Source organism: Mandrillus leucophaeus, unplaced genomic scaffold, assembly GCF_000951045.1.
Source record: "Mandrillus leucophaeus isolate KB7577 unplaced genomic scaffold, Mleu.le_1.0 Scaffold218, whole genome shotgun sequence".
NCBI classification, from domain to species: domain Eukaryota; kingdom Metazoa; phylum Chordata; class Mammalia; order Primates; family Cercopithecidae; genus Mandrillus; species Mandrillus leucophaeus.
Window position 1 is genome coordinate 3242906 of NW_012102232.1, and position 27031 is coordinate 3269936.

General features: G+C 38.9%; 1 protein-coding gene across 1 annotated transcript in view; it reads right to left on the minus strand.

The window, feature by feature from the left end:
* LOC105540271 (A disintegrin and metalloproteinase with thrombospondin motifs 12) overlaps positions 1 to 27031 on the minus strand; it is a 234964-nt gene that overhangs the window by 109919 nt on the left and 98014 nt on the right. Inside the window, exons 6-11 of the mRNA XM_011980815.1 lie at positions 25571 to 25720; positions 16952 to 17095; positions 16226 to 16370; positions 10802 to 10894; positions 9236 to 9381; positions 4987 to 5156 (exon numbers count right to left, since the gene is read on the minus strand). Coding sequence (XP_011836205.1) covers positions 4987 to 5156; positions 9236 to 9381; positions 10802 to 10894; positions 16226 to 16370; positions 16952 to 17095; positions 25571 to 25720 — 848 coding nt within the window. The remainder of the gene's footprint in view (positions 1 to 4986; positions 5157 to 9235; positions 9382 to 10801; positions 10895 to 16225; positions 16371 to 16951; positions 17096 to 25570; positions 25721 to 27031) is intronic.

The following is a 27031-nucleotide window of genomic DNA, read 5'->3' on the forward strand; positions in this document are numbered from 1 at the left end:
TTAGCTCTGTTACTGGGCAAACTGGAATAGAAGTACTAAAGGGAGCAACCTGGGAACAAGTCTATTCTCCTAACGATGAGAACATCAATCCAGGTGCTGAATCCAAGGATTACTTCATTAAGACTTTGGTTTAAACTTTAGAATTGGATTTGGGATTTTGTATTTGGAATACATAAAGCAAAAATATAAAGCAGCCCTGAATAACTCTGGAGCTTTTCTAAGGAATCATCTGTTTCAAGGCTGCTGGGAAGAGTTGGGACCACAGCATGTTCATTGCCACAATGGAATGTTTATTCAGAGAGAAATGGACAGATTCACTAAGTTGCATTTACATAATGGACTGCTATGCAGCCACTAAAAGGAATGAAGTAAACCAGTAAACCACGATGCCATGATCTACTCAGTGAATCAAGATGCACAATTGGCAAATTGTGGTTCTATCTGTGCGCAAATGAAAACCTGCTGTTAGCATGGTTATCTTGGAGGAATACATTCAATGCAGTGGGATAATAATAATTCATTTTTGTTTCATTCTATTATGTGCGCTTGCATTTTTATAAGACACATCTATTCCTTTTAAAAATAATAAGTCTTGTCCCTCACACAGGAAAACTGGAAAAGTCTTCTTTCCCCAGTGATATTTATGACACATCTCCATAAAGAGAGGCCCTAATTTCAAAACTTCCCTCCACCCTGTTTCCACAACACAGGACTAGTATATGCTTTAAGGCTAGACAGGTTAACTGAAGTACACTGTCCACGAGAAACACACACGTGTGTTGACTATAAGTATAGTGGTTTATGGAGTCTTAGAAATTATCTAGGAAATAACATTTGTAATAACAACAATGACAGCACACAGATCCTCTGCTGTGACTCTCCCAGAGCTCCCACCACCATGACCTATAGGTGTGCCTCAGGCCAGGGAGAATGCTGTGTTTGAAAGCAATCATCCTAAATGGAAAGTTCAGTGCTATTGAAGACTTTTATAAGGCTGAGCCTGAGGTCCTCCTTCTCTGTCCCCTCCTTCTCTGGCCTTTGTCTTTCATGGTGCTCTGGAAGGGCTCTCGTTATATCATTAAGTTGTCCTGTGACACAGGGATCCACAGGAGGCGGCAAGGGTGTTAACGGATGGTCTTAATTCTTGGGAGTCATCACTGGTATCAGAGATTCTCTGTGCCAGACATCAACCTTGTTGAGTTCATCATCTCTAAAGAGTTGAGTACTTTCCTTGTCTCACATTTATTCCCCTGCCCTGATGCAGCCTTTTGTAGGGTCATGTGATTTTTTGCCCTCTAGCTTTCGAGAGCTTTCAAGTCCATTTATAATTCAGCTAAGTGAAAGCTCTAAAACTAATTTACTAGTGAACTCTCACCCTCACATTGTCTGATTAATCCTCTCAAAGGGAACTTAGGAAAAGAGATGAGCTTACCGAATCAAAGTTCGCATTTTCAATTTTGCAGAAACAGGGTGACTCAACATTTTTGGACAATGATCTTAATAAATGATAGAAATGAAAGCTCTAACTTGCTAGAAAGAATGAAAATATTTCTTAGGTAAGGAAAAGTTTTGATGCATTTCATGTTTTGTGAATAGACTGGAATATGAGTTTCATCATTTTAAAGAATCCAGTTTCTAAAATCCATTCACAGGCAGGGCTTCATGGGCATAAGACCTGTGCTTTTACCCAGGACCTCACACTTGGTTGAATGCTGTTGTCTCTGTCTTGCAATTCTTAATCATTTTACCTTTGAACTTGTGCTGGGTAAGGGAAGGCCAAAATGGGAAGGCGGTGTGCACATGAAGGGAAGTGCTGTGCACCCCTGCCGCTCCTCAACAGAGCCCAAGAAATACTAAACCTCAAAGCAAAAGGCATAACCTAAAATGTTTTATTGATGCAAGAAGTTATGTTTAACTTAAAAAGGAAGCTTAAGGACTAAAATCAAATCGGCTTGGGGGAAAAAACAAAAATGAAAACTTGTGACTGTATCACAGCCCAAAATAAGTCAAGTAATTACCAAGTGTCTGAACTCTTTGGCTAGTCTAAAATGGCATTCTTGTACTTTCTAATATGGTAATCTTATTGTAATCCCCACAATACACAGAAATATGTATTAGTGAAATATAAGAAGGCATTAAAGTGAATATATTCTATAGTAACCATAGAAAGGTATAAAAACAAAAGCAGAAATAATTTTTTAAAATGAATTAAACCCTTGTCATTGATGTTTTATTTTAATTTTATTTTTTATTTTTAAAATTTTTCTGTAGAGGCAGGGTCTTACTTTGTCACCCAGGCTGGAGTGAGGTAGTGCAATCATAGGTCATTACAGCCTCAAACTTCTGTGCTGAAGCGATCCTCCCGCCTCACCCTCCTGACTAGTTAGGTTTACAGGCATGCACCACTATGCCTGGCTATATTGATGTATTAGATTAGGGTAAGTGCAGTACCCTAGAAATAGAAATAGAAAAAAGAGTTTTCTATTTACTGTGTAGTTTTAAGTTCCGTCTTTTGGTTAAGATGCTTAAGAAGTAAACTTAGAATCACAACTTAAATTATTTAAGCAATATAATAATTAGTCACCAATGCTTAAATATTTAGAAAACACTGGTTTTCAAGGGCAAGATATATAGGTTTAATAAACTGAGCCTTAATCATAATAAAAAGGGTTGTTGGGTTTTCCACCAGAGCTCCTGGCTTATGAAATAATCGAAGGTTTTAAAGACATGAACATTGCCTTAGGGAAAATTCAAAATTCAGTGCATTGGTCCTAAGGAAATGAACTTAACCCAGTCCCTGTGTGTTTTTGTGCTTAACGACCAGGCTGCAGAGTCAGGCCTGGGCTAACTCTTGGTTCTATCTCATAGTCTGAGTTTGGGCAAGTTACATAGGTCCTCTAAACCTATTACCTCATCTCTAAAAATTGGGTCAAAAATAGCTTTCCTTGAAGGGTTTTCTTGTGGAGATAAAATTAGGAAAAAATATATAAAGTGTTGTGGGAAGTATCACTGTTCACTGAGGGAGTAGAAAACTCTGCTATATGTTTATTTTATCCTCTGGTGATTTCTAAAAGGATGCCTGGGAGGCTGTAAGGCACTCAATATTTGGCACAGAAAAAATACTCCATACATCTTTGTTGATATGAATGAACTACTGCCAGGGATGCCTGTCAACTAAGCAAAATAGCAGCTCTGTAGACAGAGTATAATGGGGAAAGTCATCAGTGTGCTGTTCAAGGTAGTAGCTATTCAGGTTAACAGATAAGTCATTGTCTGCTAATGACCAAATAATAGCATAGGAATCTGTAAAGAAACTACTGGGATAGAGGATGAATGCTGATAGACTGGGTAGGAAGTAAGGTCAGAGGGTGGCAAACTTCATCTGAGTTAGAGAAGCAAATCAATCACTCCAAAGTGAGTGGGATTGATGTCAACTTGTGTAACTCTCACTTCTTTAGTACCTATTGCTTTGCTAGTCAAAAAGTAGGCACATGATGAATGCTTGCAAACAAATGAAAAGCAAAGCTGAATCAAATCTTTTTATTCCAAGTCCAGCTACTTGAGCCATCAGAGATAGGTACACACAAATTCAACTGTGTATCTGGGAGGGGGATCCCATACTAAGTACATGTGATACCACTGGAGCAGCTATGCTATCTTAGCTCTGACAGGCTGCTCATTCAGAGTCTACAGGACCACTGACCCAAATAGTTTTAACAAATTGAGAATGTGCAGGATATACACATAGATAGCACGGACTGGATGTGCCTCTCATCACTTGGTAATTTTGGAGTACACCTGGGTATATGCATGAGTTTTCCTGTATTCAAACGCCTGACTCAAGAAACTAAATTGCACCAATAACCGAGTGGTTTTTCCCTCTAGAGCATAAATGACACCGAACAATTGGGGGCAAGGAGCAATCATTGCCCTTGACAACTGAGAGCCATCAGGGTATTTCGGATACCTGAGCTGAGCAAAGCACTGCAGAATCTTTCTTTCAAATGCTATTGCATAAGTCTAACAGTCCAAATACACAATTCTCAAATCTGTGATTTTTCTTGTGTCCTATCACCCTGGATTTTTTGGAACTCAAAAATCATGAACAACTTGATTAGCTATTTTTTACTACCTTGCCTTAAATTTCTTTAACACAGGAAAATCTTTTCTGTTTCATTTCTTACTCAGATAACAACAAACAACACGAATATGTTTTTAGATGTTGATCTCTGGCTAACAGTCATTGATTCTTCCTCATTTTAAGGAGAGAATGTGTCTGGAAGTTTTGCCAAGGCCGCTGTTCCATTCTCCAACTCCATCATGTCCCCATCCCTCTTGCGCAACATTCAGATGTTTGATTTTACTTTTTACCCTTCTCATACTCCTGTACGTATAAAAATGTTGATTTCTGGCCCAGAGCTGGCTTTTGTTCTTTCATTCCTATTTTCTTGCCTTTCTGCCTGTTATTCCACTCCCACTCAGAATGACTCTATTTTGAATGCCTTCCCTTTTCTTTCTTCTGGTGGAAAGACTGCTCATGAAAGCATGAGTAGTCTTCAGAATCATCAACTGCTTCACTGGAAGCCTTTTTGTTGCAATTACTTCAAACCCATAATGACCTTCTCTTCTGAATTTCTGACAAAATCACAGTCAGTTCCTCGTGTCCATCAACAAGCAATTAGTTACTGAATTCCTACATGCCCTATTAATGGCTCACTTGCACCTCAGCTGTTTTGAAGTGAGTCACCATGTTTTATAAACTTATTTTATCTCCCACAAAGCCCAGACAGAGTTGAATGTATTCAGCCTTCAACATTTACCGATCAACTTAACCAGGTCAGTGTTTCCATCTTCTAAATTACAAAATTCCTGGGGTACAATTTTCTTTGTTAAACTTGGTATGGATCACAGAAACCTTGACTGACAGACAAATGCTTTGAGAATGGCTGTTCCCTAGATCTGAGATACACCATTACAGCTCCTTACCTGGGTTAAAAATGGGAAACCAGTGGTAGAGTTCATTCTTGTAGGGAACAGTGTCAAATTCACTGCACTGCATCTGCCGAAATGTTGGTGCCTCTGAGCGACAGGGGTGGACGTTGCACAAGCGATAGCGTTTTCTTTCTCCAGTGCAATATTTTCCTCCAAACTTCGGCCTACAAATGAAACAGACAAGCTATTCTTTTAGTTTGCTTAAATGCCAACATTTTCCTTTAAAATTCCTGTGGTACCTGGCCTTGACAAACGATGTCTCTCTATGCTCTCAAAACTTACCTTTTAAATAAATGCTTCAAATTTTACACATTTTTTCCTTGCCTGCCAACATTTCAGCCCTAATGTATAGTAGCTTCTTTTGAAATAGTTTATATATTACTTCCACCTATATATCCTCCAGCTGAAATCTGTGCCAAAAAGGATACATTTTCCTTCCAAGTATGCTCCTTCTCTGATTCATATTTGATGAATTAAAAGTGGTCAGATTTCAGAATCATCCATCTGTGCCTTCCTTGGATCCCACAGTCAATAAGTTGCCTGGTCATCAGCTGTCTACTTACATTTGTTTCATACAATTCAACTTTACAATAATCAAACCAGTCCAATTTTTATCTTCATTCCTATCTCTACTTTTAAAATTCTTATCTCCATTTCTATCTCTACTTTTAAAATTAAACCCACAGTACAAGAAATTATCAGGTTAAATTTTCAGATGACCTTAATTATTTTAGCTTCTGTTTTAAAATCTCTAATGGCATCTAATGGTCACATCAGCCTCCTGAGCTTGGCATTCAAAGCCCTCACAATCCTGCCTTAACTCACCTTAACAATTTACTTCCCACACTCTGCTTCATGTTACACTGCTCCAGTGGTGCCACCTGCCTTATTTGCTATTTCTTTTCTGGGCCTTTGGATAGATTTTTTCCTCCCTTAAAGTCTCCACATATATACATACTGCTCATGCTTGAAGAACCAAATAAATGCTACCTCCCTCATGAATCCTTCCTGGATTTCCACCAGAAGTAATTTTTTTCCTCCTCTTCAGCGACACTATGTGTGCCAGTTGCCTGCACGTCCTGAACCTATCATTCCCAAAGATAGTTCTTTGATGGCACAATCGAAGCTCTGTGTCCTCTGTGGTGCCTAATAGTACTTAGGGCGTAGAATGCTCTTAATAGATATTCAATGGGTGAATAAGTTAATCTTATTTTAGAAAAATCACTCTTTGACTTTTTCTTTCCTTTGTGTTACACTTGAGGGCATAACAGCCTTACTGTCAGGATCAATGGATCACTCATAATGGGAGAGGGGTTTACAGCTCTCAGAGAGGTGAGGAAACTATCCTTTGAGAAGGTTCCAGGCTTCTGGCCTCCCTCTTGGGGCAGTATCTGAATCGGGGAGTGTGCCTCCTGTTGTAGGAGTGCTAATAGTCTGGAGTTTTAATTTGGCATTATCTTTTTGTTAGGTGGATCTGAACAAGTTACCTTATTTCTCTGAGCCTCAGTTATTTTTTTTTCATTTGTAAAATGAGCATAATAGTTTTTATCTCACAAGTCGTGAGTACTGCATGAGACAATGCACACACAGATTTAGTAGAGTAGCTAACACAGAATGAGAGCTCAATAACTGATAGCACTTTTTTGGTTATTGTGAATAATAATCAATCAGTATTTATATACTACCACATGCTCAATACTGCGTTCAGGGAGAAGAGAGTGCAAACGAAGGTCAACCCATGTTCTATGCTTCCTAGAAGTTTACAATTTAGTTGAGGAGAAAAAAATAACCTATATAAGAAATGAGAGAAAATTTAAGACAGGAGTTATGTATCCCAGACTGAAAGTACAATGAAAGTTTTGCGAAGGGGGAAAGCCATGGAAATGAGGCTAGTTGGGAAGGATTTATGGAAGGGCTTGTCCTGGAGAATGGTCTTAAAGGATGGCTGGAAAGTGCTTCTCAGTGCAAAGGCAGAAGGCATGTCGAGTGAGCAGTCCAGATGAAATCATATCCCAGAGACACAGAAAGCCAGAACAACTCCATGAAGGATACATGTGGTAGTGGCAGAGCCAAGATTTGAATCATCATCTTCCTTGATCCAAAGCCTGAGCTCTTATCCACTGTGTTACACTGCCTGACCACGAAATCCTGAGAGACAGAGAACTCAAATCCTGGCAGTCTAGTCAAGTACTGGTTGCAGCTGTAATTCTTGTTGGTTCTGTAGTACTTTGTTCTCCTTGAATGCCCATGAGATTTTCTATACCTCCCCTCCCTCAATGTGGCCTGAGTAAGCTTGTGTTCCTCACTCACGAAAGAGCTTTGACCAAGGCAGCTCACATAGTAGGCTCCTCATTTGTTGACTCCCTGTAGGAGGTACCAAGAATTGTCCTTGCTATTTAAGGTTAGGCTGGTTTTCTGTTTGTGATGATGGAGTCACACTCTATGACCTGGTATCTCTCCAATTCATTTCCATCCAATCAATATCACTGACAGCCTCTTATGAGCCAAGCTCTGCTGGGTTCTCACTAGACAGTTGACCTACGGCAAAGATGCAGTCCCAAGATCAGCTGGCTCATGCAGTGGCCTGAATCTGTGACTTGAATCACAGATCCGAATCTATGATGTGGTGCCACTGGCAGTGTTAGCAATGAATTTAAGCAAACCGGCAATGAAGAACAGGCATGTCCACTCACCCAAAGAGACTCTATGACAAACTGTGGCCTTGGAGGTGAGAATTAGAACTACTTTCTCCAGAAGCCAGGTTAGAGATTCATCCTTCACTTCCTCAACTAAGAGTTCCCTTCTCTGGTAGCCACAGGTCACTGACCAGCCTCTCAAGAAGGTTAAACACTGGTGGTGTCTGAATATACAGCATTGACAATAAGTCTCAGAGCAAATTGCCTTTCTTTTCTGATCTCTCAAATGAAAATGGAAATCACATTTCTGGATCACATGGAAACAAACTGTTAAATGACCATTTTCTCTAAAAATAAAGTACTCTATGAGAAACTCTTGGTTTTAAATTTTGGAAGTCACAGAAATCCGATATTTAAATGAAAACAACTTTCATCAAAGGGTGAAATTTTGAAATAATTTTGTGAAGAATTTCCAAATGCATGTTTATAAATGTGGTAAATGATAAAGATATCATAATAACTACTGTTTATTGACAACTTATTTTGTAGTAGATACTGTGTTAAATTCCTTACACATACTAACTTATTAACCCTTAGAAAAAATATATAACATATATAGTGTATATATGTATATATGTAATGTATACATGCATATATATACATATATACATGTACTTATATATAAATACCATACATCTAGGTAATACAGTTATTAATGAAAAGGATAAATAATCTTTGGAACTGAGATACTGAGGGATAAAATCACTTTTATTGCTTGCCTTTTAAAAAATGTGACTCCTACTCTTCAAAGTAGATAAATGTAAATCTAGGTAAAAGAAACAATGTAATTTCCACTTAAAGGAGGTATCACATATACACTTTCAAGAAATTACTTGGGAGACAGTATATCAGAAAATAATGACATTAAGAATGTAATGTGTATTTGGAAAACAAGGAAGTTTAAATTTACCTCATATATAATATTATGATACAAATAGAATATATGAAAAATTAAGCAATTTGCTTAAACAATTGAAAGTCACTTGTAAAATGACATTTACAGAATCCTTAACAGGCTACTATGGAACTTTAGGGCTTATAAAAATCCTTATCTAAAAATATTAAAAATAATTGTCCTCAAAAATGTATCTATTTTACTAGTTGCTTAAGGAAATAAATATTCTCATAACATTGTATATTCATTATCATTGAAAACAAGCTATAATCTTATCAGCAAAATTGGGTTTCACTAATCTCTACTGATAAAATGGAGTTATTTCAAAAGATTTAATTGCATAATCTCCTAGAGGCTTTCACATCGATTGCACATTTAAAATAAATTTGCTTTATTTCCCCAAATGATAAAATCAGCTTACTTATCCAAGTTTTAATAAGAATCCAGTGCCAAGCCAAAATGAAACAACACAAAACAGAACCACTTATTTTCCCACTCTCTGTGGATCTTCTTGTTCCTTTTTGTCCTGGGGAACCCATTTAATTTCCCCGGAGGAGGCTTGGGGTCACTGAGGTCATGCCATTCAAGACTGCCCCCACCCCCAATCCCCAGCACATGTGGAGGGAAGGGGAATATATTTATCTGAACTCACTCAGGGTTGTTGCAGAGCCTCTCTGCACTCTGGACTCCAGCCCCACAGGTCCTGGAACAGTGGGACCAGGGTGACCAGCGGCCCCAGCCTCCAGGGATGCTCTCTGGTTTCTTCCCCACGGTGATGCACTTGCCTGCCATACACCACTGGAAAGGGAAGAGGCAGAAGATGGCCGTGTCAGCAAGGTTACCATAGCAAGTTGAGCCAAGAGCCCTAGAAGTCTAAACCCAATTCCTGCAAGCAAGCCAGCTTTCTACAGTCACACATCAGATGTCAAACAAGGAGGGACCCATACAAGTTTCTGCCAAGAGTCTTGGGTTTTAGAATCAGAGTTTCAGGAATGGAAAGGAAACTTTACATTGCCTAATCACAGAGGTGCCACACAGTGTGGATGGCAGATTGCACCAGAGATTGTAAATCAACATACTACTTCTTTCATTGAGAAAGTCCTGTTATGAAAAGCATGTCAGCTTAATATGCTTAGTAACATAGTTGCTTAGTAACATAGTTGATTTACTTTCTGGTGCATGATCCTTATCTTGTTGCAAACTACAATAGTTCACAGACTGGCAAAGTGAATAGCATTTCTTTATAGCTCTCTGGGTACTTAATGACTGCAACAGAGAACTCATGCTCTGCAAAAAGTCAATTTCACTGCCAAAACACACTAGTTGTTAGGAAGCTCTTCATCATATCAAGAAAAAAATTCTGCTTTCCTTTAACTCTACCCATTGTTTGCAGCTCTGCCCTTTCAAGCAACTAAGAAAACATCCACTCTCTTCCCTCTTCAAGGCAATCCTTCCACAACTATCGGTTTAGGAGAGTGAATATACAAAAATGAAAACAAAGAGAAATGCTACGTGGTTGTCATGAATAACCACATTTCCTGGAGGATTTGGACGTGTTTTATTGCCTGACATCCTTTTTGTCCCCTTGTATTTTTTGGCCACTGTGCATTTTGTCTGGGTTCAATAATCTCAGTGAGGGGTCCTGCCACACTCAAGCTGCATAAAGATGCCCACTAAACACATAAGCTCTAGGTCCACAAGAAACCCAGTTGAGAGGATATCAAACCTCTCTGAGTTCTGTGGTGTCTGACTTGCCTGCTTAGTAAAGCAGCAGAACTTCAAGAAATGCAGTCATGTCAGATGATGAGAAAGAAGATGATAAGTGGCCTAAATCCTGCATTTTTGGGAAGAAGAAGCTGCTGGCTTACCCTTTTCAATCTTCAATATGTGAGAAAAAAAGTCAAAAGGAAGGCTGATAATAAGCTTAGGAAATGTTGACTATAAACTCCATAGAAGTTCATCAGGGAAAGATGAAACAGATGTTTTGCAAGTGAAGCATGAAACTGAACCTCAGCCCTCCCTCCTTAACTACCTGCTCCCAATGCAGGTTCACCAGGAGTGGTGGATGTAGGGTGCTCTCCTCTGGCTGGTCTGACTGTATGACCTCCATCTACTGCTCTTCCCTCAGAGAGAGCTGCCCTCTAGGGCCTTCTCCTCAGCTCCTCCCAAGAACTCTGCCCACCGCCCTCCCACCTCATTCCACGGCCTGACACATCACCTTCTTCTCACCACATTGAGTTCCATCTGCAGCAGCATCCAGCTTAGAACGACAAAAGCCCTTCACGGAGCACCACAGTGTCTGGCAGACGTTCTAGAAAACAAATTGCACTTTTTTTTGTATTTTCAAAACTTGCCCCAAAGCATTTCTATCGCTATGGTAAAATATGCACACTCATCCACACACTCATAATAAATGCCACTGTTGCTAGTGACTAAGAGTGACAGAAAGTAATCATTAGAGTTTGCAGTTCAAGCTTAACTTGGACTTTGTCATCATTCATAAACAATGGTCTATAGATCATACTAGGTAATATGGAAATGAGGGATAAAACCTATTTTCTAAGGGTTGAGAGGGTCATTTCTATATGTTTGGCACAATATCTAGCACTCATTGCCCTTGGGAAGGGTAACTGGTGATTGTCTATAAAAGGTAAATCTAAACTGTGGCTGGAAGGCAACCTGATTACTAACAGTTGGGGGTTATAACTTGAGCCTGCTCAGTGAAGAAAACAGAAACTCTTCCATCTAGAAAGCCTCAGCTTGTTCACTTATTACCTAAAGTAGTCAGCTGGTTTCAGTTTCCAGGAAGAGAGCTGCATATTCCTTCTTATTTCTGGACAAAGGTTGGCAGGATTCTCAGATGCCATCTGAAATGGCTTAGCTGCTTCCATCTATCTATGAGTATTTTTTTCTGTCTATTCATCTTCCATAGTTCTATTCACTTATTGTGTTCTACACTGCATGTGTTTTTTCATTATATGACTTCATATTTTAAGCCATTTTAGAAAATTATCAATCTTTCTCTCTCTAAACTTTGCCTCTCCTTTCTCTCCTTTTGGAACCCGTAATTGTTGTTGATGGACCTTCTTATTCTGTGCTTTGTGTTTCAACCTCACTTTCATATTCCTCAGCTCTCAATCTTCTTGTATATGAAAACTAAACAAACTTTCTCCTCCATCACACACCCCTAAGAAGCACCCAAATGGGATGGGAAGTAATTTTCTCAGTTCTAAATTCCAGTTGATTGATTTTCTTTTCAACTGTGTCAAGTCTGCTCTTTAATCCACCCTCTGAATTTTTAAGTCAATAACCACACTTTCCACTTCCAGAAGTTTTATTTATTCCTCATCATATCTGCCTTACATATATCTTATGGTATTTTTTTCTCATATACAATTTGTTCCTATATATTTATTTTATTATCCCTATATAAAAATTCAAATTTTGAAAGTTCTTAAGGGCTTATTGTCTCTTCTCACTTAGCTGAAGATAGACTACAGTAGATTTTGAATTAGAGGCTGAATTATGAACTCATCTGAAGGGTGGCTTTTTTTTTTTTTTTTTTTTTTTTTTTTTTTGAGATGGAGTCTCACTTTGTTGCCCAGGCTGGAGTGCAGTGGGGCGATCTCGGCTCACTACAAGGTCCGCCTCCTGGGTTCACACCATTCTCCTGCCTCAGCCTCCTGAGTAGCTGGGACTACAGATGCCCGCCACCATGCCTGGCTAATTTTTTGTATTTGTAGTAGAGATGGGGTTTCACAGTGTTAGCCAGGATGGTCTTGATCTCCTGACCTCATGATCCGCCCACCTCGGCCTCCCAAAGTGCTGAGATTACAGGCATGAGCCACTGCACCCAGCCTAGGATGGCTTTATCTATTGGAGTTCTGTGCCACCTTGGTTGAGTGTTGGTTCCTCTGGGCCAGTTTCACCTTCATTTCCAGGCATCCATGGTATCTCCAGGCCAAATGTTTTATTTATTATTATTATGATTATTATTGCAGTGAAGGTACTCAAGCTATACAGCATACAAATTTAAACTCTAGATTAGCATTAGCATGGCCTGTAGTAAAGAATTTCCAAGTGAGAAAGTTATTCACCAATATTTCCACACCTCCCCGCCCCCCACTTCCCCATTAGAAACCAGGCCGAGATGAAAGATGCTTCTCTCTCATCTCTCTTTCCTTTTGGTTGATTTCTTCTAGTTCATCCTTTCAGTGAAGCATAACTCTATGAGAATAGCAGTTCATGCAAAGGTCTCGGTTCTAATTCCTGGCCCTGTTCAAGGAGAATACATCATTGTCTCTTCCAACGTGGATGTGAAAACCCACATAACCCTTTTGTTATCTCCACTTCAGCCTCAATATCTATTCATGCTTATCACTCCCCCTTTTATTTTTTTTCCTACTTTCTGTGGATTTCTTTTACTTTTAAGTTCACTGAGCATTTAGAAAGGATGATGTGCTAGGTGAATGGTACACAGAAACTTTGTACTATTTTTTTTCAATTTATTTGGAGTTTAAACTATTTCAAAATAAAAAGTTATAACATGGATGATGCTACATTTTCTGGTATTTTAGGGTGTTGTTAATATGGAAAATGGTGAGGTTATCTTGGCTGCCATATAAAGGGATTTGAAGTCTTCATTCACTTATCTATTGAGTGCCTACTATGTGCTAGGCATTGCTGAGTGTCAAGGATAAAAATTTCCTCAGAGAGCTGACATGGTAGGAAAGGAGACAGTCCGGTAAACAAGAACCTAAAATATAGTCTAATAAAGCTTTGACATAGGAAATTCAGGATAGGATATAAAAGAATATTTAAGCTGAGACTCAAATGATGAGCAGAAGCGATGATTCCGAGGAATCAGAGTGTGCAGGGTTCTAGAGGTTGTGGAGAACCCAGCACTTTCAGAGAATGGAGGCTGTTCACGACAGATAAACACGGAGTGCAAAAGAGGAGCCTGACCAGAGATAAGTAGGGTGTCCCGTTTCTAGTAAACAACCGGATACCCTGGAAAACCCTTACTTCTATAAATCTTCTAAAATTGTGCATAATATATTTTAAATGTTTTTTTAAGTGCATCCTTGAGTCACCAAGAAAGTAAGGAAACTCCCCAAAGGCTAAAAATGTAGCAGAAATGTTAATCTGGAGATGCAAACCTAATTACTTAGATCTTCGATTTGTTAGTCACTTAGATACTGGGGACAATGCCTAGGGCCTATGTAAGGTAGGAAGTTGCAGACCTTCATATAAGACTTTGAATAAAAGGGTGACCTGAAATCTAGGTACACAGAAAACTTATCTCTTTCAACTTTAACTCTAGAAGGAGTGGCCAGATATTAGTCCTGAGAGTCGGTATCCACACTCGCCACCACGCTGCTCACGAAGTCAACACAACATCAAATCAATAACCTTTTAAACTGACCCAGAGATAGAAGTGAAAATTTTCTCTGAAAGAATGTGCTAGCCATCTAAGCCCTAAGGGAAAACCTGACATAAAGTTTTATAACTAAAAGCTCACAATAAAAGCAAAAAATCACAAAAGGAAATAACACATAATATGTGAAGAAACCCCAAATAGGAGAAACAGATGCACATAGACTCTGAACACTGAAATTACTCGGTATAAATTGCAAAATAAATATGTCACATGTTACTAAAGAAATAAAAGATTACATTGAAAGTTTAAAATTAGGAACAAAATACCATGAAAGTGAGAGAAAATTCAGAAAAATCATCAAATAGACTTTTATAAATAAAAATATGATAAATGAGATTAAAAAGTCAATAGGTTAAATATAATGTATAATTGGACAAATCTGAAGAGAGAACTAGTGAACTAGAGGATAAAGATAAATTATATAAAATTACAGAGATACAAAGAGATGAAAATATGAAGGAGAGGCTTCCCGGATAGGGAAGATTAGTGATAAAATTCAGTATACATATAATCAGTAGCAGATTAGAGAGTGAAGGGCTAAAACAACATTTTAAAACATAAGGCCAGAGAGCAAGAGGAGAGCAAATTCTGAAGCCTCTTCTTAAGCCATTTTAGGAAATTTGTACTTTATTGCAAGAAAATAGGAAGGCCATGAGATATTCTACTCACAGGGGAGTATTTATAAATCCATTGATAAATGGATTTCCACTTAGAAAGGTTACTTAGGCTGCATTTTGGAAAATGAATCAGAGTTAAGGGGAAGTGTTCAGACTCTACCAATCAGGAAACTGCTATAGTCATCTAGGAACAGGTGGATTTTAGAAATATTTAGGCTGGGCACAGTGGTTCATTCCTGTAATCCCAGCACTTTGGGAGTCCACGGCGGGTGGATCACCTGAGGTCAGGAGTTTGAGACCAGCCTGACCAACATGGAGAAACCCCGTCTCTACTGAAAATACAAAAATTAGCCGGGCCTGTTGGCTCGTCCCTGTAATCCCAGCTACTTGGGAGGCTGAGGCATGAGAATTGCTTGAACTGGGCAGGCGGAGGTTGCAGTGAACCAAGATCATGCCAGTGCACTCCAGCCTGGGCAACAGAGAAAGACTCTGTCTCAAAAAAAAAAAAAAAAAAAAAGATTAGGAGGCAGAATTGGCATAACTTGGTAGCCAGTTAGAAGTGAGGGGTGAGGATTTTTGTATCAACTTTACCTTCTCTGTTAACTTTGCTTGTTCTGTCTAAGCACAGTTATTTACTTTCCCCTTTAAGTTTTTTCTGTGTTTTGGTTTGAATTTATCTCACTGTAGTAAAGTTTTTATGCCTGCCTCTTCTACCATGAGCTCCTTGAGGGCAGAGACTTTGTCTTTTAATTTTTGAGTGCTTATATTTTCTTCTTATTCAGTACATAACACAGAATCTGGCAGGGATTCAGCAAAACTTGCCTTGTCAATATGTATGTGTTAACACAGATACTTTTGCATTATAAGGGATGATTTCAGAGAACAGTTTCCAAATCACGAAGGACTGCCTCAAAAGGAGCTGGGACTTTATCCTGTGGTCAGCGGGGACCCTAACAGCAGAGTAGACCATGGTTAGATTGTGTTTTTAAAAAATAACTTGAGCAACAATTTGAATAGGAGGGAGACTAGGTAGGAGATAATTACGATAGCAAGGAAAGATGATGGGAGACTGAATTGAGGCAGTGACAGTGGTAGTGAAGAAGACAGAACAGAGCTATAGATTCTTCGAGGGTACGGTGTCAAATCCTGATTATTATTTGGACATTGAAAATAAATGAGAACAATGAATTGGTGAATAAATCCTATTTCTACCTTGGGAGCTGCTGGTACACTTTAGCCAGATGTGAAATTCAAGAAAGGGAGCAATTTTAGGGATTAAGTTAGTTGCTATGGAGTCTGCAGGTGTGAATCACTGTGAATCCTGAAAATCACTGTGGAACAGCCTCAACCACCACCCATTTGCAACAGAATGTAGGCTTTGTAGAATACCAAGGTGGCAATGTCAAGGAATATGACTCCAGCTTAATTGTTTTGCCTTACAGACACCCCTTGACTTAAATATAAAGCTTCTATTTCTGTATCTGGATGCTCAAATTTCCAAATATTGCCCTGGCCCTTCCTTCAGCATGCTGGAGATCTGAAGCCCTGCATATACCCAAGAGGTACTAAGATAGCCAACACTTACTTCTACTTCCTGACAGAAGGTAGCATTGGGTCCATACTGTAGCTGGCACTGGTGGTGAACATCATAGATCACTCCGGGGGCAATGACCTTGGACTTCAAGCCCTTCTTTTTAGGTATGTCATCAAGACAGAACCCCCAGCCTCGGCTGAAAACAAGTTGACAGAAATGAGAGGAGTTGTTTAGGATTCCCTTCACTTTCAGCCTTTCATTCAACCAGAAACTTCCCTCTGGTTTACTCTTTGTCTTAACTTTATTTTTTACAAGGCAGAGAACCCTCTAGGCCCAAGGAGGGAGTTACTAAAGAAAATGCAAATCATATCCCACAACATAAGCTTAGTTTATCTAGAAAATACAAGCCATGGTAAAATTAGAAAATCATTATCCTACTCTCAATGAGGTTTGAGTGACCACTCTGATCTCTGTTGGGTGTTCCTGTCAGTTCCCAAGGACTTAATTCATAACTGGCTCATAAAAAGTTATTCTGGGGCAACAGCAATCTGGGATGGGAAAGGATGCTCACCTGCCTGTGGCCAGAGGGCAGAGCCCATCTAGACCTCAGGATCAGAATGCGGAAGTGAAATCCGCCCCTTCTGATGCTACCCTGACACGGTGGCCTGCGGGATGGAACCCAGCCTTTTCCAGGCGTCAGCTTCTCTGTGTAAAACTCAACATAGCTTCTGATTTAAAAAGACCCAGGTGAGGGCATCACAAGACACTGTCACTTACTCCAAGAAGCGGGTGATGTACTCCTCGCTGCACTTGGACCATGTCAGTGGGGTGGGATCGTACTGGAGCTGGCGGGACATGATGTACGGGTGTCTGCCCACGGGTTCACAGTCATTTTCTTTCCCATCATGCTGGATGCCAAAGCTGGCAGGGAGGAACCAAGCACAAGAAGAGCCAGCAGGCAGGCATTAAAACAGGAAGAAAAACCATAGTTGCCCTAAGAGCATAATAACCCACAGAGAGCCACATTTGTACAGGAGGCAACTGTTTTCAAAGTGAGGCTTTGAAGTTGGAGGGGCATAGCTAATTTTCAAATGAAAAGTACAGGGAACATTGTAGGCATTCTTTACCTCAGATATGCATCCATGGGAGCCATGCAGCTAATTCAGAAACTTCTTCTTGGCAGACGGCTAAGAGCTCTGTCTGGCTTTCTTTTTATGAATCAGGAGTCAAGAAGGCAAATCCTGCCCCCAGCTATTTGCTTTCTCCTGCTGCAGTAACCACAGCGCACAGCACAAAAAAGTAAAACCTTCCTTCTCTCTTTTTGTAATAATTTAAGACAGCATGAAAGGAGAAGCCTCTGGGAGACTTTGTCAAAGCCTACAAGCCTTGAGGGATCGATGTCTTTCTACTATTGCCACAGGAGTCCTCCAATAGGGGACACGTTAGGGAGACCTCCTAATTCAGTGGTTAAGAGCAGCACTTTTAAGACAGATGATCTGTATTTAAACTCTAGCCTTGCCACTTAAATGACCTGTAAATTATTAAAACTTGCCTCATTTTTCCTCTCCTAGAAGATGGGGTAGTCATCCTAGTGCTACAATGAGATCTGAATAGAATAGTTTGAAAACCACTTAACAGGGTACCTGGCAGATAATAAGGGCTTCATAAATGATAGAATTAAAAAAAAAAATTCTTGTTTTCTTTTTATCATGATCTAGCTTATTTTCCTTTTCCATATGAAAAAGTTTAGACTTTGAGATTTGTCAACAGTCATATAGCTGGTTAGTGGTAAAACTAGGTTTCAGACACAGATCTTTGTGCTCTTTGTGTCCATGTGTCACTTGGTCTGTTCTCTGACGTTCCACTGCCAGGGCTGACCCAGTAAAGCAGCCTTTAAGGGCCTTGAAGAGCTTAACCATCCATCATGGCACGAGGGTGCCTAGGGAAGAAGACGATTCAGAAGTCTTTGTTTATAAGCCATGTTCTCAAGATCACCCAAAGACACTTTCTGAGATTCCCAGAACTCTCTCCACTGGGGTGGACTTGGAGACACTAGACATTTAAACCTGGAGACATTGGCTCAAATTTCTAAATCTGTATGACCTTTTACTCTTTGTCGTGAGATTCAACTCCTCTGACTAGGAAGCTCATATCCAACTTTAATGAAACCTTCTGATCAGTAGTAGAAACTCTTGCTGAGAAGAGTCTTTGGGGGATTCAGAGATTTTCTTGTATTTTCATGTATTACGGTATTATCAATGTACTTAACAAACTCTAATCACATTCCACATGAATATAAAACTCAGAAAGAAGTCAGAGCATTAATGTACAAAGCTCTTACCACTCACCCACAAGGAACGCGATTCAATGAAAGCTTCCTTCTGAGCAGATTTTCCCTAGCCTGTTACAAACACAGCCCCACCCAGATCATGAAGCACTCTACACGTTTGACTGTTCAGTAGTTAAAATCCTAAACTGCAAGCAAAGTTCTAAAAACCTACATGAATGATCTTCTTAGCTGCAGATATGTCAATACACCAAGTCATATAATCTAGGGCCCTCACAAATGGATTTTTAAGTTTTCTCTCAAAATAAAAGTAAAATTATTCACTTGGGTGATAGCACAAGTTACTTTCTCTTTTGCATTATACACAGTCAGTGATGAAACAAACAAGTGTGCAAAAAACAAAGGGATATCTTTGTTATTAAACTATGATGGGTATCTTCTTGGGATATTGATTTATTATATTTTTCTCCTTATAGTCTATTTCAGGCCATTTCATTGATCTCTCCAATGTTTCTCAGTTTGATCCACAGCTAATTAGAATTATACAACTAAAGAAAGAAATACCTGAGAGGCCCCTTAACATTTTTTTTTTCTATTCTTTATTTTTATAGATTCTGGGGGTACACGTGCAGGTTTTTTACATAGACATATTGCGTAATACTGAGGTTTGGGCTTCTAGTGTACCTATCATCCAAATGGTGAACGTTGTACCCAATAGATTTTCAACTCATTCTCCTCCCACTCTCCCCAGCTTTTGGAGTCCCCAACATACTCATTGTTTAGCTCGCACTTGTAAGTGAGAATATGAGTGTTTGATTTTCTAAGTTATTTTGCTTAGGATAATGGTCTCCAACTCCATTTATGTTGCTGTACAAGAAATGATTTCATTCTTTTTTACGGCTGTATAGTATTCCATGGTGTAAACATACCATATTTTCATTATCCAGTCATCTGTTGGTTGATTCCTTGACTTTGCTATTGTGAATAGTGCTGCAATAAACATACAAATGCAGGTATCTTTTTTACACAATAATTTCTCTTCCTTTGGGTACATAACCAGTAGAGGGATTGCTGGGTCGAATGATAGCTCTAGTTTTAGCTCTTGAGAAACCTCCATACTGTTTCCCATAGAGTTTGTGCTAATTTATATTTCCAACCACAATTGTGTATAAGCATTCTCTTTTCTCCACATCCTCGCTGATAGCTGTATTTTCTGATTTCTTAATAATACTCATTCTGATTGGTGTGAGATAGTACCTCATTGTGGTTTTAATTTGCATTTCTCTGATAATTAGTGATGTTGAGGATTTTTTATATGTTTATTGGCCACTTTTGTGTCTTCTTTTGAAAAGTGTCTGTTCTTATCCTACTCCTACTTTTTAATGGTTTTTTTTTTTTTTTCTTGTTCCGTTGTTTAAATTCCCAATAGATTCTGGATATTAGTCCTTTGTCAGATGTATAGTTTACATCTATTTTCTCCACCCTGTAGGTTGTCTGTTTACTCCATTGATTATTTCTTTTGATGTGCAGAAGCTTTTTTGTTTAATTAAATCCCATTTGGCTATTTTTTGTTTTGTTGCATTTGCTTTTGAGGTCTTAGTCATAAATTCTTTGCCTGGACCAAAACTCCAAAAGAGTTTCTCCTAGGTTTTCTTCTAGGATTTTTGTAGTTTCAGGACTTACATTTAAGTCTTTGATCAATCTTGAGTGAGTTTTTTATGTGGTGAGAGATAGGGGTCCAGTTTCGTTCTTCTGTGTGTGGCTATCCAATTTTGCCAGCACAATTTATTAAATATGGTGTCATTTCCCCATTGTATGTTTCTGTCCACTTTGTCAAAGATCAGTTCTCTCATTGTATATGGGGTCCCCCACATATACAATGATGTTAGGGATAGTTTTGTTTCTTTCTTTCCCATATGTATGCTTTTTATTTCCTTTCCTTGTCTTATTGCACTGGCTGAAACTGTTAGTACTATGTTGAACAAGAATTCGTGAGAATGGACATCCTTGTCTTGTTTTTGATCTTAGGGGAAACATATTCAGTGTTTCAGCATTAAGTATAATATTAGGTTTAATTTTTTTGTAGATGTTCTTTATCAAGTCAAGGAAATTTCAATTTCTGAGTGTTTTTTATGATGAATAGATATCAAATTTTGTCAAGTGTCTTATCTATTAATATTAATATAATCATGTGGTTTCTCTTGTTTAGCCTGTTACAGTGGTAGATTACGCTGATTTTCAAATATTGAGCCAGTCTTGCATCCCTGAAATAAATCGCACTTGGTGATTGTGTCTAATTCTTTTTTTCTTATATTGCTGAATTCTACTTGCTAACATTTTGTTAACTTTTTTACATCTATATTCATGAAGGATATTGTTCTTTAGTTTTCTCTTTTGCATTGTCTTTGTCTGAAATTAGTGCAAGGGTAATACTAGCTTCATAAAATGAATTAGAAAGTGTTCCCTTCTCAACCACTTTATTTGGTTTATGATTCTGGGTTGTTGACAGGTCTTTTCTTTTAGCATTGAAAAATATTACACCACTTCTTTGGGTCGCCATTGTTTCTGATGAGAAATCCACTGTCACTCCAATAGTTTCCCTCCTATAGATGAGGTATCATTTCTCTCTTGTTGCTTTCAAGATTTTCCTTTCTCTTTAGATTTCAGAAGTTTAATTATGATAGGCCTGGGCATGGATTTTCTTTGGGTTTAACCTTGTTGAGTTTCTCTCAGCTTCTTAAATATGTAGGTTTATGTCTCTTCCAATGTGCAGAATTTTCAGCCATTTGTTCTTTGAGCACTTTTTCAATGCCATTGTCTTTTTCCTCTCTTTCTGAGGCTCCAATGACATGAACGTAAGATCTTTTGTTATATTCTCATGGGTCTCTGAAGCTGTGTTCAATTTCTTTTAGTCTCTTTCTCTTTGTTTATGCAGATTACATAATTTCTATTGTGTTCTTTTCTAGGTCATTAATTCTTTCCTCTATCTCATCCATTCTACTGTTGAGCCCTAGTGTTCACTGAGCTTTTTATTTACATTATTGCATTTTTCAGTTCTACATGTTTGACTTTTCTTTATGTCTTTTATTTCTTAGCTGATACATTATTTTTTCATTTGTTTAAAGGTTGTTGGTAATTGCTCATTGAAGCTTTTTCACCATGGCCGCTTTGAAATATTTGTGAGCTAATTCTAAAATCTCTGTAATCTCTTGACATTCTTTTTTTTTTTTTCATTCAGTTTGAGATATTCCTGGTTCTTGGTATAATGAGTGATTTATATTGAAACCTGGAGGTTTTTACATTATGTTATGGATCTTATTTAAATCTTTGGTTTTAGCTTGCTTTTCTGACACTACTCTGGAGGGGAAGGGAGTGGGGCCACTGCTTCATTACTGCCAAACCTCTGTAGATACCTGAGTTGTGAAAGGGATGGCTCCTTGTTACTGTCTAGGGGTGGATGAAATTTCTGGCTCCCCATGTAATTTGTCCTGACACCACAGGGGTGGGGTTAGGGGAGCCCTCATTACTGGCCTATACGGATCAAAGTCTTAGTCCCTAACTGGTCTTTTTGACACTACCCAAGTAGTGGTTGGTGCTTTGTTATAGCTTCACACAGATGCAAGTCTAGGCTTCCCACTCAGACTTTGCTAGCATAGAGCCACCGTTTTACAGTTTTTTCTTTCCTTTGCTGTTCACCTGGAGTAGAAGAGTTACTGTCTAAAATTTTCTGTCTTGTTAGACTGTCCCTTTCCTACTCCTTTGGATAGAGATAACAGACTTATGTGGGTGATTTTGTGTGTGTGTGTGTGTGTGTGTGTATGTGTGTATTTCCAGGTTGCTGCCATCATCAGTTCCAAGTCTGGCATATACAAGAGAAAAGAAAAGCCAGGGAATTCACCACCATGTCACTCTTCAGGTTCTGTGGTTCTCAGTCTGTCTTCCTTCTCTCCATCTTTCAGTCTTCCTATGTCTGTTTTTGATATAGTGTTCAATGTTTTTCATCATACTAAGTAGAAGGCATATGGAAAAGTATGTATATTCTATCTTCCATGACTTAAAACTTTTTTTTTCTTTGACTTAAAACTTTTTAAGGGGTGGCATTTAATGCCCCTGAGTAAGCTATTGGTAACAGATACTACTGGTACCTGTTCATAGACTCACCACTAGCTGACTTCCAGCTGCTAGTATAAGCATCTCTTTACCTGGGATTTCTCCAGAGCCAAATTAGACTGCTCTACTGAAAGTATCAGGGAATTATTAATAACAACCTCTGGGAACAGCCTTTAACCGACGACTTAAGGGTGTTGGTATATAAAACAGCCCAGTTCTTCTCACCTTGGGTAGGGTAACTCTGAAACGTGTGTTGTATATCGTTCTCAAAGTTTGTCCGTGGAACTAAGGTTCAACTGCTCAGAGTGGAAGCTGCGATAATGAACTGCTTATTGTCTACCTTCCCTGTTCGTTTTACACCCTACTTCCCTACTGCAATTTCCTTTACCTTCCAAATAAATTAATTGCTCTCAAATCCTTGTCTCAGGGTTGACTTTTTTTTTTTCCAGTTTTATTTATTTATTTTTATTTTATTTTATTTTATTTTACTTTAAGTTATGGGATACATGTGCGGAATGTGCAGGTCTGTTACATAGGTATACATGTGTCATGGTGGCATGCTGCACCCATCAACCCATCATCTCAGTTTTAAGCCCCGCACGCATTAGGTATGCCTTGAATGCTATCCCTCCCCTTTCCCCTGAACCCCGACAGGCCCCAGTGTGTGATGTTCCCCTCCCTGTGTTCATGTGTTCTCACTGTTCAACTCCCACTTAAGAGTAGGAACATGAGGTATTTGGTTTTCTGTTCCTGTGTTAGTTTGCAGAGAATAATGGCTTTCTGAATGAACTCAAAGACTGTTCTCTAGTTCTGCCTTCAGTATTCTTTACTTCTTTTACTTAGAAACTTGATATTTAGTTAAAGAGTTCTTTTAGGAGCTAGATCCTCACTTTTTTCATTCACAATTTGAAATAGAACAACAATAACAACAAAAGTATAGGATAAAGAAACCTTATAGTAGTTTTATTTCCACAATGCATCAGATAGTTCTGAACGAGTTTTCAGTTTAACCTTACTACAATATCAAAGTGATTCAGGTAGTGACTCAGTTCTAGTCTGTTAAATAATCCACCACTCCCAATAACTACTAAACATCTACCACTATTTGTTTTTAAGTGTTCAGGGAAATTGTGCCCAAGTAACGTTACCATGAGGTTCTTAACTTTATTAAAGAAAATTTGAAATCTGAAAGGAGGATCACACTTGCCGTTAGCTTTGTTTACTTAGGTGGCCTTCCTTACAAAGGTGATGTGTCCATGCTCAGGAAGTTAAGTCAATGATTGCCTCAAAAATTGGGCAACATGGCTTTTGAAGGACATGCTTAACATATTCCTTGTTACAAGATCAGGTTGAACTTGAGGATAGAAAGAACCCATCCTTGGAACACAAAAAGTGAGGATTCAAGTATGTCTTTTATCAAGCAAAGTCTTTTCCACTTTTCTTTGGTTTGAGTATACCATTGTTGGGATGACTTGAATGATTACTTCTCAGTTTGAGCCAGTTACAATCACCTAGCATTGTTTGGTCAGCAGGTGCTGTTCACAACGATGTCTTGACTGAAGGCCACAGGAGTCATGTCCTTCCACATATCAGAACTGGGGACTCCTGTCTGTTTGTGCATAACAATAACTTAACATTTTGCCAGGTTTTATTATCGACATGCCAACAACTATGGCCTAGCCTTATCAAGATGGCCAGCTCCCCTGCATCCCTAATTATTATTTAATGAAAGCAAGGCATTAGCTTCTCTATCTCTGGATTTTTGACAACTAAGGATACTGGAATATATCACATTTATCACCAAGGCTTTTTTGGTGAGAATCCAATAAATCGCCTTAAATATTGCCTAGTTCAACCTACTCATTTTATAGATGAGGAAATAGATATAGAGTGGTGAAGGGAATTATCTAAGGTCATAATATTGGTCAACAGAAAAGTCAAAACAACAATTCCTTTCTCCAATTCTCAAGGCAATGCTCTGGCTTTATAATACAGGTAAAATTGTTTTAGAAGTGTTATATTAGAAAAATGGTGAGCAAGCCGAAATTAGAGAGGCCAGGCCTGGAATAATTCAGTATCTAGTGTTTTTTCCAATCCTGCCTCTTTTCTAGTTGTGCAATAAGAATATTCCCCAGCATTTTTCCTTCTTCAAAGGGAGGAGATCCAAGCTGGTGGATACATGACAGGCGGGGGATATAGTTCAGTGGTTCATGCACCTCCCCACCCAGTTTCATATTAGTATGATGCTCTCTTATTTGTAGTTAGCAAATATAATGGCAAATAAAGTTACAAATAAGCTAAGATCTTTCCTCCATGGAAACCTCTGATATCTGGTGGAATTCAGAATCTCATTATATCTTCACTCAGGCATTCTGCAACCTGCCTTCAAGGAATTCACCTAATCAAATTCACATATTTTTGTGAACAACTTGGACATCCAGTTAACTGGTGTTCACGTTATAGTCTTTCCAAGTTTATAGCAGTTTTCAATTTTTTATTTATTCCATGTCCTCCTTTAATAAACATAAGGAAAATGGGACTAACAGTACTATCTATTTCAAAAGGTTGTTGAGCAGATTCAGTGATGCAATAAAAAGCACAATGGCACAAAGTAAGTGTGCAAAAATGTTAGGTTTTGTGGCTTTTTGGTGATATTAACATTATCATTTCGTAAGAACTAACCAAGGGTTATTCCTCAATTAAACAACTGAGTTCAAGCTTATCTCTGTCCTTCCTCCATTCAAATTCAGAGAATTGGAGTGGCCTATTTGGTTCTGTGATATGTGTGGGTGTACGTGGTGTGGGCAGTGGGACATTGGAGCCTATGAGGTGTGCTACTATCCCCACTTTACAGATGAAAGCAGAGGTTGAGGAGGGTGAGTTGCAAGCCACATTGTAATCTGAGTCTCCTGACCCCCAATTTGAGGTGCGTTCCATTCTCTCAGCTGATATTGACACATGAATATGGTGAGCAGTCCTCCTTATCATTGGCCCCTTACCTGTGTCCTAGCTCATGGGCAATTGTGAAAGCCAGGGGCAGTCCCGAATCTTCATTGATGTTACAACTGCGGTGAGGCTGACACATTCCTGAAAGGTGAGACAGGCCCAGGGTCTCGCAGGGGCGATTGAAACCAGCACAGATGTCCTTTCTGAAAGCAGAGAATAGAGAAGCTCAGGCGACCAAAGGAACATCTGGAAAAACCTCCTGGAAAAAAATCTGGGTATAAACTCATTCAATAGGGTCTATAAAGTATGCTTGGCATTTTTAAAACAGTCTACGTGAATGTAGGCAGCAATTTTGAATTCACTAAGATGATTCTGATTTTACCTTTTGATTACTGAATTTCACCAACACAGAATGTGGGAAAATGTAGCAAATGTGTTATTCTGAGCTTATTTTGTTCTGGATCTCAGGACGTCAAATTACATGATTTGGCCAACAAAAGATTTTATTGAAAACTGAGGTTAATTTGAACTTTTAACTATGGAAGAAACAATCAGCAGTGACTGGAGTTTTTCAAATATGAAAATCCTTTTTAGTCTTTCTGAGGTCTGTGCTCGAAACTCATCTAAGAAGTTCTTTTTTCCCATTCCTGAAAAAGACAGTTGGTCCCATCAACCTATCCAGAGATCTAATCATTGTTTATCCAGCCCCATTCCACTAACAATATTGCATATATGAGAGAATGCATGCCTGTGTGTGTATGTACACCTAAAATCTCAGAAAATACTAATGATGGCTTTTAAATAGAAAAAACATGCTCCCATAAACTGGTAGAGATTATTTCAATCACAGACAAGAGTTTTGAAAGAGTCATTAATTAGTCATTAGGTTTTCTTTAGCACAAAAGGAGCTCTTTTCCAAGAGTGACTAGCAGAAATGACCACAACGTTCTGAGCTCTAGTTAACTGAACACCAGCAGCTAACGGGGTTTGCGTGGGCACCATTTCTAGCAACAAATGGTTTCCTGCTTTTTTCATCCACTGGGCCATGGAAAAGATCCAGACTTTGAGAACCCATGTGAATCTTATAGGACAGGAGAGAGCATGCCCAGTCTCAGCACATGCACCACAAACTCAAATCTGCACTCTCACTAGCAGCAGCAGTTACTGGGGGTTCAGTACTGGAGAGCGAGATTATACAGCCCAGTGATTTACATAACTTCCAGGTCTATAAGAGAACCAATCAAACACTTTTCTACCCCTGCTGCAGAATGTACTTGTTGTTATTTCATTCAAAAAGCCCAGGTCTGCGTGAAGCTGCTGGAAAAAGATGAGTGGTGCTCATTGCTGATCCCCTGACTTTCTCATTTTGATATGGCAGGAGGTCAGGCACATTAAATACTGATTATGGAGTGCCTATGAAGTGTCCAGCACTAAAGAAAAAAGCAGCTAACAAAAGAATTATAGGAGCATGGTTCTTACAGGCAAGCAGCTTCAGCTCTACTTCCACCATGCAC